General features: G+C 40.1%; 1 protein-coding gene across 1 annotated transcript in view; it reads left to right on the top strand.

Annotated features, from left to right (window-relative positions):
• Positions 1–16,194, top strand: part of HERC1 (HECT and RLD domain containing E3 ubiquitin protein ligase family member 1) — a 234,989-nt gene that overhangs the window by 48,848 nt on the left and 169,947 nt on the right. The window contains exon 3 of the mRNA XM_025389546.1: positions 6,282–7,237. Within this exon, the coding sequence (XP_025245331.1) occupies positions 6,308–7,237 (930 nt within the window). The 5' untranslated portion in view covers positions 6,282–6,307. The remainder of the gene's footprint in view (positions 1–6,281; positions 7,238–16,194) is intronic.

Here is a 16,194-nt window from a genome sequence, read left to right as displayed (position 1 = left end):
GTGGAGACAGATTCTTTCCTTAAGCCTCATGAGTGAACCTCTGCTAACTTCAAACAATTCTGCATCTTCCTTACCTCTCTCAGCCTTCATAGAGTTGAAGAGAGGGCCTTGCTCTGGCTTAGGCTTTGGTTTAAGGGCATGTTGTGGCTGGTTTGATATTCTATCCAGACCACTTAAACTTTCCCCATATCAGGAAAAAGGCGATTTCACTTCTTTATCATTTATGTATTCATTGGAGTGGCTCTTCTGGTTTCTTTAAGAACTTTCCCTTTGCATTGCAACTTGGGTAACTGGCGCAAGAGGCTTAGCTTTTGGCCTGCCTTCCTCACTAAACTTAATCATTTCTGGCCTTTGATTTAAAGGGACATGGTGTCTTCCTTTGTCTTGAACACTTAGAGGCGATTGTAGGGTTATTAGTTGGCCTAATTTCAATATTGTTGTGTCTTAGGCAATAGGGACTCCCAAGGATAGGGAGACTGGGGAATGGTTGATTGGTGGGGCAGTCAGAACACATGCAATTTATCGATTAAGTTTGCCGTCTTATATGGGTGTGCTTTGTGGCACCCCCACACAATTACAATAGTAACAATCAAAGCTTACTGATTACAGGTTACCATAACAGTTATAATAATAATGAAAAGTTTGATACATTGTAAGAATTACCAAAATGTGACACAGTTACATGAAGTGAACATATATTTTTGGAAAAATGACACCAATACACTTGCTCAAATCAGGGTTGTCATAAACCTTCAATTTGTAAAAAAAAATGCAGTGTCTGTACAGCACAGTAAAGTCAAGTGCCATAATTGAGGTATGGCTGTATTTAAGTCTCTATTACTGTGGTTACCATTTTTCCTATGTTTTCTGTGGTTTCCGCTTCATTGTTTTATTACTCTGCTTGTACATAAAGGTTTGTGATAGTTTTATCTTATTAGTGATTATACTGTTTGTTACTAAGTAACCCTTTTTGTCCTATTTATTACCTAATAGATGATACTCTTTTTGGTTGCATTTGTTTGTTATATCATTACCCTACATTTTATCTTCAACATTTTGAAATAACTTGTTTTAGATCCATTGCTTATAGATAGGGTATACATTTTAAAAATGATTTGCTTATTAGATTTATAGTTATATACATTTAATTTATAGCAGAGATTATAAATTTTGGGCCATAACTACTTTCATGTATGTTTTGTTCAGTTAGCATATAGATTATTGTTATTATTTTGTATCAATCTTTGTCTTTTGGTTTTAATAGGTGAATTTTACAGATGTTGATGTAGTAGCTGTGCTTGGTCTTATAGCTGACCTTTAGTATCTGTTTTACCATTTTAATACTTGCTTGTTTTCTTCCTTTGTTTCCTGTTGTTAGATGGCCTCTGTTTCTTTGATTCATTTCCTGTTCTATTTTTGTATAATTTTGGAAAATATATGGATTTACCCAGATGACTAGATAGCAGTAATTAACCAGAAATGGAAAGGAGGAAATTCCATTCATAGTAATCACAAAATCAGAAATACTTAAGAATCAACAGAAAAGCACAGGACTTACATGAAGAAAATCTAAAATAGGATAGGAACAAATAGAAAGGCACACTTTGTCCTTGGATGAACAAATTTCATAAAAATGTCTATTTTCTGAAAATACATAAATCTAATGCAATTCAGATTAGAACCTCAGTAGTGTGTTGGAAGGGATGGCATATAATTGAATAAAATAATCTTTGTTTGTTTGTTTGTTTGTTTGAAACGGAGTCTCCCTCTGTCACCAGGCTGGAGTGCAGTGGTGTGATCTTGGCTTTCAGGCGATTCTCCTGCCTCTGCCTTCCAAGTAGCTGGGACCACAGGCGCGCACCACCACGACCAGCTAATTTTTGTATTTTTAGTAGAGGCGGGGTTTCACCATGTTGGCAAGGATGGTCTCCATCTCTTGACCTCGTGATCCGCCCGCCTCAACCTCCCAAAGTGCTGGGATTACAGGCGTGAGCTACCGCGCCTGGCCTGAATAAAATAATCTTAAACTTTTGAGACTTTCCTTACCAGTCATCAGAACATTTATACGTTTATAAAGGTATTTTAATCAAGTCGCTGTTGTTGTAAGAATAGACAAGTGGACTGGAATAGAGAATCCAGAAATAGATCCTATTAGTGGTGAAGTGAATTATTTTGTTGTTTAGATCTTCTGTTTTCTTATTTTTGTTCACTTGATCCATGTTGTACTGAGAGTGGTATATTCATGTCTCATGTTATTAGTATTTCTATTTATGTTTCCTTGCATCTCCTGTAGTTTTTGCTTTATAAAAGCTGTTGCTGTGCTATTTTGTTTTAGAATAATGCCTGGCTAATTCTTTTGCTTTTTAAAGTCATTTCATCTCTTTGCTTGGAGGTCTTTAGGATTTTATCTTTATCTTTGAAATCTAATAGTTTTACTAGGCTATTTCTTGGAGTTGATTGTTTGGGTTAATTTTCCCAAGTACCTTGTATATTGATTCAGATATTTTTTTCTATTTTAGAAAGTTTTCTTGCATTATAGCTATAAAACCAGCTCTGTTTTTGTTTGGTTTGGTTTGTGTTTTTCTTCCTCACGTAATCCAATAATGTGAATATTACTCTCTTTTTCTTATCTTCTGTTTCCACTTATTTCTCTCGGATCCTTTTTATTTTTCTTTATGTCATTGAGTCTACTCTTCCTTGAATGCTTTTATAATTCATTCTTCCTTGCTGAGATAATTTTGACTTTTTCTTCATATTTCTTTTCTGAGTTCAGTTACCTCTTTCCCTTTCTTCTTTCCTTTCCTTTTCTTCTTTTTCTTCCTTTTTGTCTATTTCTGCTTTCAGTTTTTGAATTTTTGATTCAGGGTTTTTCATATCATCATATGTTTCAGTTTATTTAATTTTGTTTGGATTGTTAACTTAAACTTTCTTTTGCTTTGTTGTTATCAGGGAATTTCCCTCAATTGATAAATGTGAAATTTAATTTTTTTTTTTTGTTTTCTGCAATAGCTCTGTATGCACTTGAGTTTTCTTATGTTCATTTTTATGGTATTGAGTATTTTATAATATTCTTAATTGCATTATCTTCAGTCAGTGTAGCAAAGTCCAAATACAATAGCAGAAATGTTTGTTTTACTTGAGGAAAGGGTTGTTCTGTCTTCAATTTTATGGGTCTATTTTGTCTTGCAGTACACTAAGTATTTCCCCTTTTTCTTCTTTTACCCTTCACCGCTCAGTTATTAAAGCATGCTTCTCTCTTCCTTTTTGCTTTTTCTTTCCTCTGCATTTCAACAAATGCTTATTTAACACTCGTCTTTTTAAATTGCACCTGCTCTTTTAAACCATGCCTTCTGCTTTAAATTAAAGGTACTTGAAACCTCTTCCCTGTAGTCTGTGCTCTGATCTGCCCAGATACTTTTCCAGTGTTTTCAGATACGGTGTGGATTTAATCTTTCTGGGAGTCACTACAAATCATTTTTAGGTGCCTTCACTAGCCTTTCTCCTCTGTCTTTTCTGCAGTTTTTCTTAGTCTGCCTTTGCTTGCCACAAAGCCTTGTGGGTGGATGGAGGTGAAAGCATGTACCCTAAATTGGTTGACTTTTTCTCTTTTTATTTGCAATTATTTGCAATTTGACATTCTATGTCTTCAAGTTATGCTACAGGTGTGGTTTGGTATAGGATTTAATTTTTCCTTCTTGTTTTTTTTTACTGTTTGGGGATGAAATTTTGGGCAGATAGCTGTGCAGCTGCCATTGCCTTCAACTATGTAGAAGTCCTGGATTACTTAATAAATGGTGGTGGCATAACTAGCCTTCTACCTGGAAACAATAAAATTGGACTCAGCCTGTGCCATATAGAGTGTATTAAACTTCCAGATGAATGTAGAATTTATTTTAATTCCAGATGGACTAAAGACTCAGGTGTTTTCTTAAAAAAAAAAACTCTCAAGAATATCAAGGTGGTTTTTATGTAGGTGATGATAATCTAGAATTCACGTGGAATCTGGGTGTGAGAGTGGGGCAGGGATACTCTTTTGACCAAGAATGGAAAACAGAAGCTATAAAATAAAAGATGTGTGTGTTTGTAAAAGATAGATTTAGAAGAAATATTTACAATGTTGAGGACAGACTGTGATAAAATACAAAAAACTTTTACAAGTTGACAAGATAACAAAATAGGAAAATGCATGAATAAGTATTTCCCAGAAGAGCATATCCAGATGACCAACAAATTTAAGATGTTCAGATTTATTAGTAATTAGGGAAATACAAATTAGAATAACAACATATCCCTGTACAGCTATTAAACCTTCCAAATTTAAAAGAGCACAATTACATATGGCTTATGTGGGAAGGGATGGAGGTAAATAAGGCACTTTTATGTCCTCTGCACAATGCTGGTGTTTAATACCAAATGAAGTCAGGGTGGGGTGGAGGATCATGATTTCCCCCCTCCTCAGTGCATACTTTCTGAGTATCTTAGGAACATGAATTAAGCACAGTAATCATAAACTTGTGAAGGCAAGTGTCATCAGATTTTATATTTAGAATTTAACAGGACATATTGAGAAATAAGAAACTCCTTTTAATTACTGTAGTCTGGAATCTTTATCACTGGAGTGCTTTCTTGATGATCTGCCTATATCATGAAAATTAAATTCCCTTCAGTGATTGAGGATCTTTCTCTATTACCAGCTATCATAAGTGACATTCTGGGGACTTGCTTGAGAGACACCTTCCCTGCAATATTTTGTAATTAAAAATTTTGTGTATATATAAAAAATATATATCAATGCATCTTATTTCTGATGCATTTCAAAATAAATTACAGATGTCTATTTACTTCCCTCAAGTATACTTCAGCTTGCATGTCATTAACTATTCAGTATTTGTTGAGGTAAAGTTTACATGCAATGCAATGTAAAAATCTCAAGTGCACTTTCACTGATTTTTTTATTTTTGTTTTCTTATGTAGAGACGAGATCTCACTGTGTTGTCCAGGCTGGTCTCGAACTCCTGAGCTCAAGCAGTCCTCCTACCTCGGCCTCCCTCAGTGTTAGGATTAAAGACGTGAGCCACCATGCCCAGCCCACTAGGTTTTAACAAATGTACAACCTGTGTATTCCACACCACTATTGAGACACAGAATATAACCTCAAGAAGTTTCCTCAAGCTCCTCACAGGCAGTTCATGCCGTCACCCTCTAGAGGCAGCCACTATTTTGATTGAAGTATTTTTATGGACTTGTGTTTTGTTTTGGATAAATCTTTAGGAGAGGAATTTTTGGGTCATAGGGTTAGATATATGTTTCGTTTTATGAGAAACTGCCAGACACCTTCCCAAAGTGGGTGTTCCATTCTACAATTATGAGTCCCAAAGTTTGGCCTAGGGAAGTAGAAGGATGGAGTTACCATTTATTGAGAGGAAGAAGTCTATAGGAGGGACAGGTTTGGGTGGGGTGGTGGTAGTGGTAGATTAGGAGCTCAGTTTTGGATATGTTAATTTTGAGATATCCAGCCATAACCAAAACAGATAGCCATGTGGAGGGGCCAAGTAGGCAACTGTGTATATGAATTTGGAGTTAGGGAGAAGGCCTGGGTTGGAGATAAAAATTTGGGAGTCATCAGCGTGTAGAACCCACTGTTACACTGACAGTGGAATCAGAACTGAATGGAAAAGGTACATCTAAAGAAATTACTGTTTTTTAAAATAAACTTTGTGTTTTGGAATTTTAGATTTACAGAAAACTTGCAAAGATGGTACGGTTTCCATATACCCTTCACCCATTTATCCCTAATGTTAATATCTTAGTAGATAACCATAGTACATTTATCAAAGCTAAAATGGTAACATTCGTACAGTGCCATGAACTTCCAGACTTTTTTTTTTTTTTTTTGAGAGAGAGAGCCTTGCTCTGTTGCCCAGGCTAGAGTGCAGTGGTGCAATCTCGGCTCACTGCAACCTCCGCGTCCCAGGTTCAAGCGATTCTCCTGCCTCAGCCTCCCAAGTAGCTGGGACTAGAGGTATGTGCCACCATGCCTGGCTAATTTTCATATTTTTAGACATGGGGTTTCATCATGTTGGCCAGGAATATCTTGAACTCTTGGCCTCAAGTGATCAGCCCGCTTCGGCCTCCCAAAGTGTTGGGATTACAGGCATGAGCCACCGCATCCAGTTGCATTTCACCAGTTTGAAATAATTAATTGTAATGTAAGATGAAATTTTAGAACATTTTATGAATCCTCTGTATGTTTTTGACTGTTTTCTCTTCTCCCTTTGCAGGACTAATGGCTGAAGGATAAATCAACATGGCAACTATGATTCCACCAGTGAAGCTGAAATGGCTTGAACACTTGAACAGCTCCTGGATTACAGAGGACAGTGAATCTATTGCTACAAGAGAGGGAGTTGCTGTTCTGTATTCTAAACTGGTTAGCAATAAGGAAGTAGTACCTTTGCCCCAACAAGTTTTATGCCTCAAAGGACCACAGTTGCCAGACTTTGAACGTGAGTCTCTTTCAAGTGATGAGCAGGACCACTATTTGGATGCCCTTCTTAGCAGCCAGCTAGCATTGGCAAAGATGGTGTGTTCGGATTCCCCATTTGCTGGGGCACTTAGAAAACGACTGCTTGTACTCCAGCGTGTCTTTTATGCACTTTCTAATAAATACCATGACAAAGGCAAGGTGAAGCAGCAGCAGCATTCTCCAGAGAGCAGTTCTGGGTCAGCAGATGTCCATTCTGTTAGTGAACGCCCCCGGTCAAGCACTGATGCACTTATAGAAATGGGTGTTCGAACTGGTCTAAGTTTATTATTTGCACTTCTAAGACAAAGTTGGATGATGCCTGTGTCAGGACCTGGTCTCAGTCTTTGCAACGATGTTATTCATACTGCAATTGAAGTTGTGAGCTCTTTACCACCATTATCATTAGCAAATGAAAGCAAGATTCCTCCTATGGGCTTGGACTGCTTATCGCAAGTAACAACATTTCTTAAAGGAGTAACTATTCCTAATTCTGGGGCAGACACTTTAGGTCGTAGATTAGCTTCTGAGTTGCTGCTTGGTTTGGCAGCTCAACGAGGCTCATTGCGGTATCTTCTTGAATGGATAGAAATGGCTTTGGGAGCTTCGGCAGTTGTACATACCATGGAGAAAAGCAAACTACTCTCAAGCCAGGAAGGAATGATCAGCTTTGACTGCTTTATGACCATATTAATGCAGATGAGGCGTTCTTTGGTACGTACTATAAAAATCTCAACTTTAAAGCTCATAACAGTTTTAGGAAAAGTTAATGAAGTTTTTAATGAATTGGTGGTAACAGTGAATGATTTGAGACTTTGGTGGTTGTTGAGTTAAATATTTCATATACTTGGAGTGAAGAAACTTTTATGCATGTTAATATATGTGGTTGGTACAGTGTTGAGACTACTGCATCAGGAGTCAGGTTTGTAGTTTTAGCTTTCTGAATTCTCATATGAACTAGGAAATTCATCTAACTTTATGTTTTAGCAGACTTATGAAAAATGAGATATTTTGGCTAGTGATCAGGAGGTCTTTAGGAAAAAAACCTCTTATTTTCATCTTTCCCAATTTATATTAAACATTTACTATATGCCAAGTACTATTCTAGGCCCTGGGGCTACAACATTGGGGATACAGTTTCTGCCTCCATGGAGCTAACAGCCTAGTAGAGGAGTCAGATAATAAATATTTAATTTCAGGTAGTGAAAATTTCTAAGAAGAGAAGTAAAAGAGGGAAAGGGAATAGAGACTGGTAGACTTAGGACAGAGGTTGGGAGGTGAAAAGTTGCTGTTCAGTTAATGTGGTCAGGGAATGACTGAGTTGTGACATTAGAGTAGAGACCTGAATGAAGGGAAGTGATGAGCTAAGCAAAGCTCTGTGAAGAGCGTGTTGTCAGAGGAAATTGTTTGACTATCATAACCTTGGATACTACATTAAAGAATAAATAATAAAATAGTAGAGTGTAATCAATGTCAAGAATTTGTAAGACTGAAAAACCAAGAATAAAAATTCAAATGTTAAAATACAAATTTAGACTGGGTGCGGTGGCTCATGCCTGTAATCTCAGCACTTTGGGAAGCTGAGGAGGGTGGATCACTTGAGGCCAGGAGTTCAAACCCAGCCTGGCCAGCATGGTGAAACCCCATCTTGACTAAAAATACAAAGATTAGCCAGGTGTGGTGTTGCGTGCCTATAATCCTAGCTACTTGGGAGGCTGAGGCAGGAGAATCACTTGAACCCAGGAGACGGAGGTCGCAGTGATCAGAGATCATGCCGCAGCATTCCTGGGCAACACAGCGAGAATCTGTCTCAAAAGCAAAATAAAAAATAAAATACAAATTTAAAATATTAAGACTCAAACACTTAAAAGCTGACTTATTTTTAATTAGGTTACATTGATCAGTCTTTTTTTTTTTTTTTTTTTTTTTTTTTGGCGAGATGGAGTTTCGCTCTTGTTGCCCAGGCTGGAGTGCAATGGCATGATCTCGGCTCACTGCAACCTCTGCCTCCCAGGTTGAAGCGATTCTCCTGCCTCAGCCTCCCAGGTAGCTCAGATTACAGGCGTGCACCACCACGCCCAGCTAATTTTTGTACTTTTAGTAGAGATGGCGTTTTACCATGTTGGCCTTGGCTCGTCTCGAACTCCTGACATCAGGTGATCTGCCCACCTTGGCCTCCCAAACTGCTAGGATTACAGGTGTGAGTCACCACGCCCGGCTTACATTGATTAGTCTTTAAGGTATCCTTTGTTACCAGATATCAACCAACAAATCTATTTAGTTAAAATAACTAAAAATGTCACTTATAAATGATATATATGTATTTCAAGTCTCCCCCTACCCCCAATAAGTAGAAAGCTTTTGGACAGGAGTGTCCATAAAAACCAATTATGTTGAATTTATTTTCAAACCAGGGACATTTAAGTTTTCACTTACTTTGCTTTTTGCATTTATGAACTGAATGGTAAATATTGGGTCATTTTTTACCATTTTATCATAGGTAAGTACTTGGGGTTTTTAGATCATAAGATCTATGAAAATTTGAATTTCTTACTGTTACATAAATTTTTTTTTTTTTTTTTTTTTTTTTGAGATGGAGTCTTGCTCTGTCACCCAGGCTAGAGTGCAGTGACGCGATCTCGGGCTCACTGCAAGCTCTGCCTCCCGGGTTCACGCCATTCTCCTGCCTCAGCCTCCCGAGTAGCTGGGACTACAGGCGTCCGCCACCTCGCCCGGCTAGTTTTTTGTACTTTTTAGTAGAGACGAGGTTTCACCGGGTTAGCCAGGATGGTCTCGATCTCCTGACCTCGTGATCCGCCCACCTCGGCCTCCCAAAGTGCTGGGATTACAGGTGTGAGCCACCACGCCCGGCAAAAAAATAAAAATAAAAATAAAAATAAAATAAAAATAAAGAAAAGCATGCCATGCTTTGTTTGGGATATGGAATGTTGACATAGGTTCTGTGCTCTTCACTTGAGGTGCCCAGGGATGCAATGATGTAATTAAAAAAGCTTTAGGGGCCGGGCGCGGTGGCTCAAGCCTGTAATCCCAGCACTTTGGGAGGCCGAGACGGGCGGATCACGAGGTCAGGAGATCGAGACCATTCTGGCTAACACGGTGAAACCCCGTCTCTACTAAAAAGTACAAAAAAACTAGCCGGGCGAGGTGGCAAGCGCCTGTAGTCCCAGCTACTCGGGAGGCTGAGCCAGGAGAATGGCGTAAACCCGGGAGGCGGAGCTTGCAGTGAACAGAGATCCGGCCACCGCACTCCAGCCTGGGTGACAGAGCGAGACTCCGTCTCAAAAAAAAAAAAAGCTTTAGGGACCAGCTGTGGGAGGCACGTAGGCCTCTTTGGGTTTTCTTATTCAATATTCAAATCCTCTCACTTGCACATGTTTTTCTAAATTTATTTTCTGATTCTTAATACTTTCTGGTAACATCCTCTTATGTTATACTCCTTTCAAGTCTGTAAAGCCATTCAGTGACCTAAAATAATGTATCTATTCATGGTCACATGTTAATATTTCTGTAAGAAGTCACTTAATTCCTCATTTAACGGGCTATTTATTTTGCAGTACCTTTGTTACAAAAAAGATACTAATCATTGCACAATATAGTTATATGATTAAATGGTTGCCAGTGGTGTGTTTGAACAAAATGCTAGTCACCTTGAGGCAGAAGCCTCTTCCTCGAGGACCTTACCTTCTAAGGCCTTATTCTACAATATTCCTCCTTAATGGGAAGAGGGTACCCCAGGAAACTAGATTTCTTTTCTCAGTGTCCATTTAGCCTCATTGTCTAGGCTTGTATGCATATTTGATAATTGATTGGATAGTTTAAATACTTTTCCTTTCCCCCCCACTTTTTTTTTTTTTGAGATGGAGTTTTGCTCTTGTTGCCCAGGCTGGAGTGCAGTGGCGTGATCTCGGCTCACTGCAACCTCCGCCTCCCGGGTTCAAGCGATTCTCCTGCCTCAGCCTCCCGAGTAACTGGGACTACAGGCCCCTGCCACCACGCCAGCTAATTTTGTTTTTGTATTTTTAGTAGAGGTGGAGTTTCCATGAAGGCCTACCTTAAAGTAGATCTAAAATAATTTTTTTTTTTAAATTATTGGATTCCCAGTTTTCTTTCTACCTAGCCTCTCATTCCCAGACAAAATAGCAAATTCACTAGTCAGGGAGGTGCCTCCCTCCTTCCCCTCTATGGCCATACCCGCTAATATAGCTCCTTATTGGGGCAGACATACCTCTAAAAAACTAGATTGCTGGCCGGGCACGGTGGCTCACGCCTGCAATCCTAGCACTTTGGGAGGCCAAGGCGGGCAGATCACCTGAGGTCAGGAGTTTTGAGACAAACCTGGCCAACGTGGTGAAACCCTGTCTCTACTAAAAATAAAAAAATTAGCCGGGCATGATTGCAGGTGCCTGTAATCCCAGCTACTTGGGAGGCTGAGGCAGGGAGAATTGCTTGAACCTGGGAGACGGAGGTTGCAGTGAAGCTGAGATTGCGCCATTGCATTCCAGCCTGGGTGACAGACCAAGACTGTCTCAATAAAAAAACAAAAACAAAACAAAACAAAACAAAAAACTAGATTGCTTTTCTCAGAATTCCAGATCTACTCTGGGGAGGAATATGTGTTTGACTTAATTTAGCTCTCTCAAAGCCACCTCAGGCCTACATTAGATTGAATTTTAATTAAATCTCAGATTGGTTTTAGGGGAAAGGAATGGTTATTAAACCGAATTATATATTTGTTATTTCTTCTTGCACAGTCAGTGATAGTATTTGATGCTTTTGGTCTCCAGGACCCGTGTTTTCTTTTTTTTTTGAGGTAGAGTCTTGCTCTGTCGCCCAAGCTAGAGTGTAGTGGTATAAACTTTGGCTCACTGCAGCCTCCGCCTCCCGGGTTCAAGCTATTCTTGTGCCTCAGCTTCCCTAGTAGCTGGGTTTACAGGCACTTGCTACCATGCCTGGCTAATTTTTGTATTTTTAGTAGAGACGGGGTTTCACCATGTTGGCCAGGCTGGTCTCGAACTCCTAACCTCAGGTGATCTACCTTCCTCAGCCTCCCACAGTGCTGGGATTACAGGCATGAGCCACGGTGCCCAGTCTAGAACCCACGTTTCTTACACTTTATTGTTGTCTGAGGACTAGGAAATTTGTAGAGCCTCTTCTGATTACACTAGACCCCAACCTGACCTGATCTTCCCTGTCTTGAATTTCTCTATCCTTGAGCAACTGGGCCAGAACTTATCTCCAAGGTATAAGTTAGAGGGAGAGACACATAACCATCTATTGAGTATCTGGTACAAGACCTAACAAAAATAAGTTCAATCTGTAAATTATATTTACTTGTGTGATTCTTAATCTCTGCTGCCTACACATATATAATGAGTTTGGTGGGAACACAAAATATATTCATTAACTTACATGAGAATAGGGAAGTAATTTCAGTGTACATCTTCAAATTATAAAAAATAACCACATGTATGCCATTCGCCTTTGATGCCGCTAGGTGTTTACTGCACGTGGTGTGCCAGATACTGCTAGGTACTGGGTTAAAAAGATGAATAAACTTTGTAGCATCCATCTCTTTAGGCAGCCCACAGTGTAATGAAAGAGGGATGAACAGACATTTTAAATTAATGATAATGGGCTATAGTAGAAGTCTGTACTGGGAGGAGATGATGGGATGAAAGAAGAGGGTGGGAGGCAAAGGGGCAGAAAATGTCTTATGGAGGAAGTACCCCTGAAGTTAGTTGAAAAGTAGGAGGAATTTGCCAGCAATTTTGAGGCATGTGTGTCAGGGGAGCTGGACAAGTTTTCAGATGAGAGGCTTACAAAGCAATTGAGGTGTGGGAGAGCAAGCCCCAGGATGTATGGAATGGAATGAGATGAGATTGAGGCTGCAAGCTAGGCAGAGCTCTGTATCCCATGCTATAGGCTTTGGGGACTTGATCCCATCCATATGCAATGTGGATTTACTGAAGCAATTCTGAGTAAAAACAACCAGAATGGAAGGAAATGTACTCCATCTAGTCTTGTCTTTGAATATCTTAAGCAGACAAATGTGGGAGAAAAAATTGTTATTTTGTATAGTAGATAAGAAGAAGGTAACTAAAAACCTGTGAAACCAAAAATTTTATTATTATTATTATTATTATTATTATTATTATTATTATTTGAGACAGATTCTTGCTCTGATGCGCAGGCTGGATTGCAGTGGCATGATCTCAGCTCACTGCAACTTCCACCTCTCGGGTTCAAGCAATTCTCCTGCCTCAGCTTCCCAAGTAGCTGGGATTACAGGTGGCTGCCACCATGCCTGGCTAATTTTTTTGTATTTTTAGTAGAGATGGGGCTTCACCATATTGGCTAGGCTGGTCTCGAACTCCTGCTGACCTCAGGTGGTCTGCCTGCCTCAGCCTCCCAAAGTGCTGAGATTACAGGCATGAGCCACCACGCCCGGCTTATTTTTTTGAGATGGAGTTTAGTTCTTGTTGCCCAGGCTGGAGTGTAATGATGTGATCTCGGCTCATTGCAACCTCTGCCTCCCAGGTTCAAGCAGTCCTCCTACCTCAGACTCCTGAGTAGCTGGGACTACAGACATGCATCACCACGCCCAGCTAATTTTTGTATTTTTAGTAGAGATGGGATTTCACCATGTTGGCGAGGCTGGTCTTGAACTCCTGACCTCAGGTGATCTGCTCGCCTCGGCCCCCCAAAGTGCTGGGATTATAGGCATGAGCCACCACAACCTGGCCCCCAGATTTAGTTTAATTTCCAGTTTATTTTTGGACCATTTAACTTTTTTTTTTTTTTTTTTTTTGAGAGGGAGTCTCGCACTGTCGCCCAGGCTGGAGTGCAGTGGCCGGATCTCAGCTCACTGCAAGCTCCGCCTCCCAGGTTTACACCATTCTCCTGCCTCAGCCTCCCTATAGCTGGGACTACAGGCGCCCGCCACCTCGCCCATCTTGTTGACAGTGTGAACAAATGAAGTTATACATTTAATGGGCTATATTTTTCAAAATTTATTTTCTCTAAAAATGCCCAGCTTTAGCCCTGTTTTGTTTTTTATTTCCCCAGTATATTTACAAAATACACTAAGAATTCTGTGTAGAATGTGTGTTTTTTGTTTTTTTTTTTTTGAAACAGAGTCTCACTCTGTCATCCAGTCTGGAGTGCAGTGGCAAAATCTCGGCTCACCTCCCGCCTCCCGGGTTCAAGCAGTTCTCCCCGCCTCAGCCTTACGAGTAGCTGGGATACAGGTGCCCGGCACCACACCCGGCTGATTTTTATATTTTTTAGTAGAGACGGGGTTTTGCCATGTTGTCCAGGCTGGTTTTGAACTCCTGACCTCAGGTAATCCAACCACATAGACCTCCCAAAGTGCTGGGATTACAGGTGTGAGCCATGATGCCCGGGCTGTGTAGAATGAGTTTTAGATGTGTCTTTCATCGTAATTGACTGAAGCTGGAGTAGACTTATCCTTAAATACTGACTCTTTTGGGAAGAAATTAACAACAGTCATTACAGTGTTGGTAGGATATTTTGTTGGCTTGGTATTGCTACATTTGGCAGTCATTTATTAAAGGCTCCCAGTATTTTCTCTTCTTTCTCAGTATATATACATAATGCAAAATAATAATTATTGCTGTCCGTTTGGAGATCTTACTATGTAGTGGGAACTGTGCTAAGCATGTTTTGCACATAATTTCAGTTAATTATGTAACAGCTCTAAATGTAGGCATCATTCCGGTCTCAAGATGAGACCCTTTCAGTCAGTGCCAGTAAGTGATGGAGCCTAGATTTAAGCCCAAGTTTATCACTAAAAACTTTATGCTGTTTTCAACATTTTTCTCCATACTGTAGAAAGGCATAAAAGAGGGATCATGATGGCCCTGGTGCCAGCTCCTAGAAAGGTACATCAGTCTACTTATCTGTTTTCGTTTTGGTGATCACTAGAGGTGGCTTTTAGATAATGAAGCCACAGATCACAATTGCGTTTTTTCTCAGAAATGCTTCACAGCTAATTAGGGAATTTGGAGAGGTTGCAACCAAGTATTTGTTGGTGTAGCAACACGTTGTATGTCTAGGGACTAGTTACTTTTAAACACTTAGCTTCTGGTATGATTCCATATCTAAGTCTGGACTGTGAAGCCTTACTACTCAAAGTGTGAGCCATAGACAATAGCATTGGCATCACCTGCATTTGTTAGAAATGCAGAATCTTAGGCTTCTTCTATACTTACTGATTAGGATCTGTATTTTAACAAGATCACCAGGTAATTCATGTCAACACTGAAATTTGAGAAGCACCATCCTAAATAATTAAAAAAAAAACTGACTTGGCAGCAGCAGGTTAATAGCAGATGACCCAGCAATAAGAGAAACAGTCAAATAGAATCACAGATCTGAAGACAATGAGCAATGTGCTATGATTGGAAGGCTCTGATTAGCTAGCATAGTTATTGGAAGCTATCTGAGACGTGAGGGATTTGGGACAGCTGAAGAGAATAATTAAGAATAATGATTATTAATGGGGTGGGGTGATTACAGAGACTATGACAACAGGAAGCTTTACATAGTAAATTTATGAAGATCTTAGAGAGGCCGGGTGCGGTGGCTCATGCCTGTAATCCCAGCACTTTGGGAGACCAAGGCAGGCGGATCATGAGGTCAGGAGATCGAGACCATCCTGGCTAACACGGTGAAACCCTGTCTCTACTAAAACAAAACAAAACAAAACAAAACAAAACAAAAATTAGCTGGGCGTGGTGGCGGGCACCTGTAGTCCCAGCTACTCCGGAGGCTGAGGCAGGAAAATAGCGTGAACCCAGGAGGCGGAGCTTGCAGTGAGCCAAGAACGCGCCACTGCACTCCAGCCTGGGTGACAGAGCGAGACTCCATCTCAAAAAATAAATAAATAAATAAATAAAATAAAAAAATAAAGATCTTAGAGAAAAGGAAGCTATATGAAGAGCCTGAAGATGAAACTTCTCTGCAGCTTTGCTGGGGTGAGGAGAGTGGTGTGAAAGTCAGTCATTTGCATGGACTTCATCATAGCAGCTTTTGAAGGCCGAGGGGGAACTTGTTAGATGACAAAAAAGTTCTGCCACGTAATAGTCGGCTATTTGGAGGACTTTCCAAAGTGACTGACATTTCAGTGATTTGAGGGTAGCAGGATATTTGCTGTTTTGTTTTGTTTTTGAGAAGGAGCCTCGCTCTTGTCTTCCAGACTGGAGTGCAATGGCGTGATCTTGGCTGTCTGCAACCTCCGTCTCCTGGGTTCAAGTGATTCTCCTGCTCCAGCCTTCCCAGTAGCTGGGACTACAGGTGCCCACCACCACGCCCAGCTAATTTTTTGTAGTTTTAGGGGTGACAGGTTTCACTATGGTCAGGCTGGTCTCAAACTCCTGACCTCAGATGATTCACCTGCCTCGGCCTCACAAAGTGCTGGGGATATTTGCTGTTTTAATAATTTGCAATTATGTATAGTTTATTTGCCCAGTAGATACAGATTGATGTAAATTTTACCGTTGTTTTATTTACCTGATGGAATAGAAAAAGGATAGATGATTATATAGAGCAACTTAAAACCTATAGGCTGGGCACAGTGGCTCACGCCTGTAATCCCAGCACTTTGGGAGGCCGAGGTGGGTGGATTGCCT

The sequence above is a fragment of the Theropithecus gelada genome, chromosome 7a (assembly GCF_003255815.1).
Source record: "Theropithecus gelada isolate Dixy chromosome 7a, Tgel_1.0, whole genome shotgun sequence".
Taxonomy (NCBI): domain Eukaryota; kingdom Metazoa; phylum Chordata; class Mammalia; order Primates; family Cercopithecidae; genus Theropithecus; species Theropithecus gelada.
This window is presented reverse-complemented; position numbering and strand designations above follow the sequence as displayed.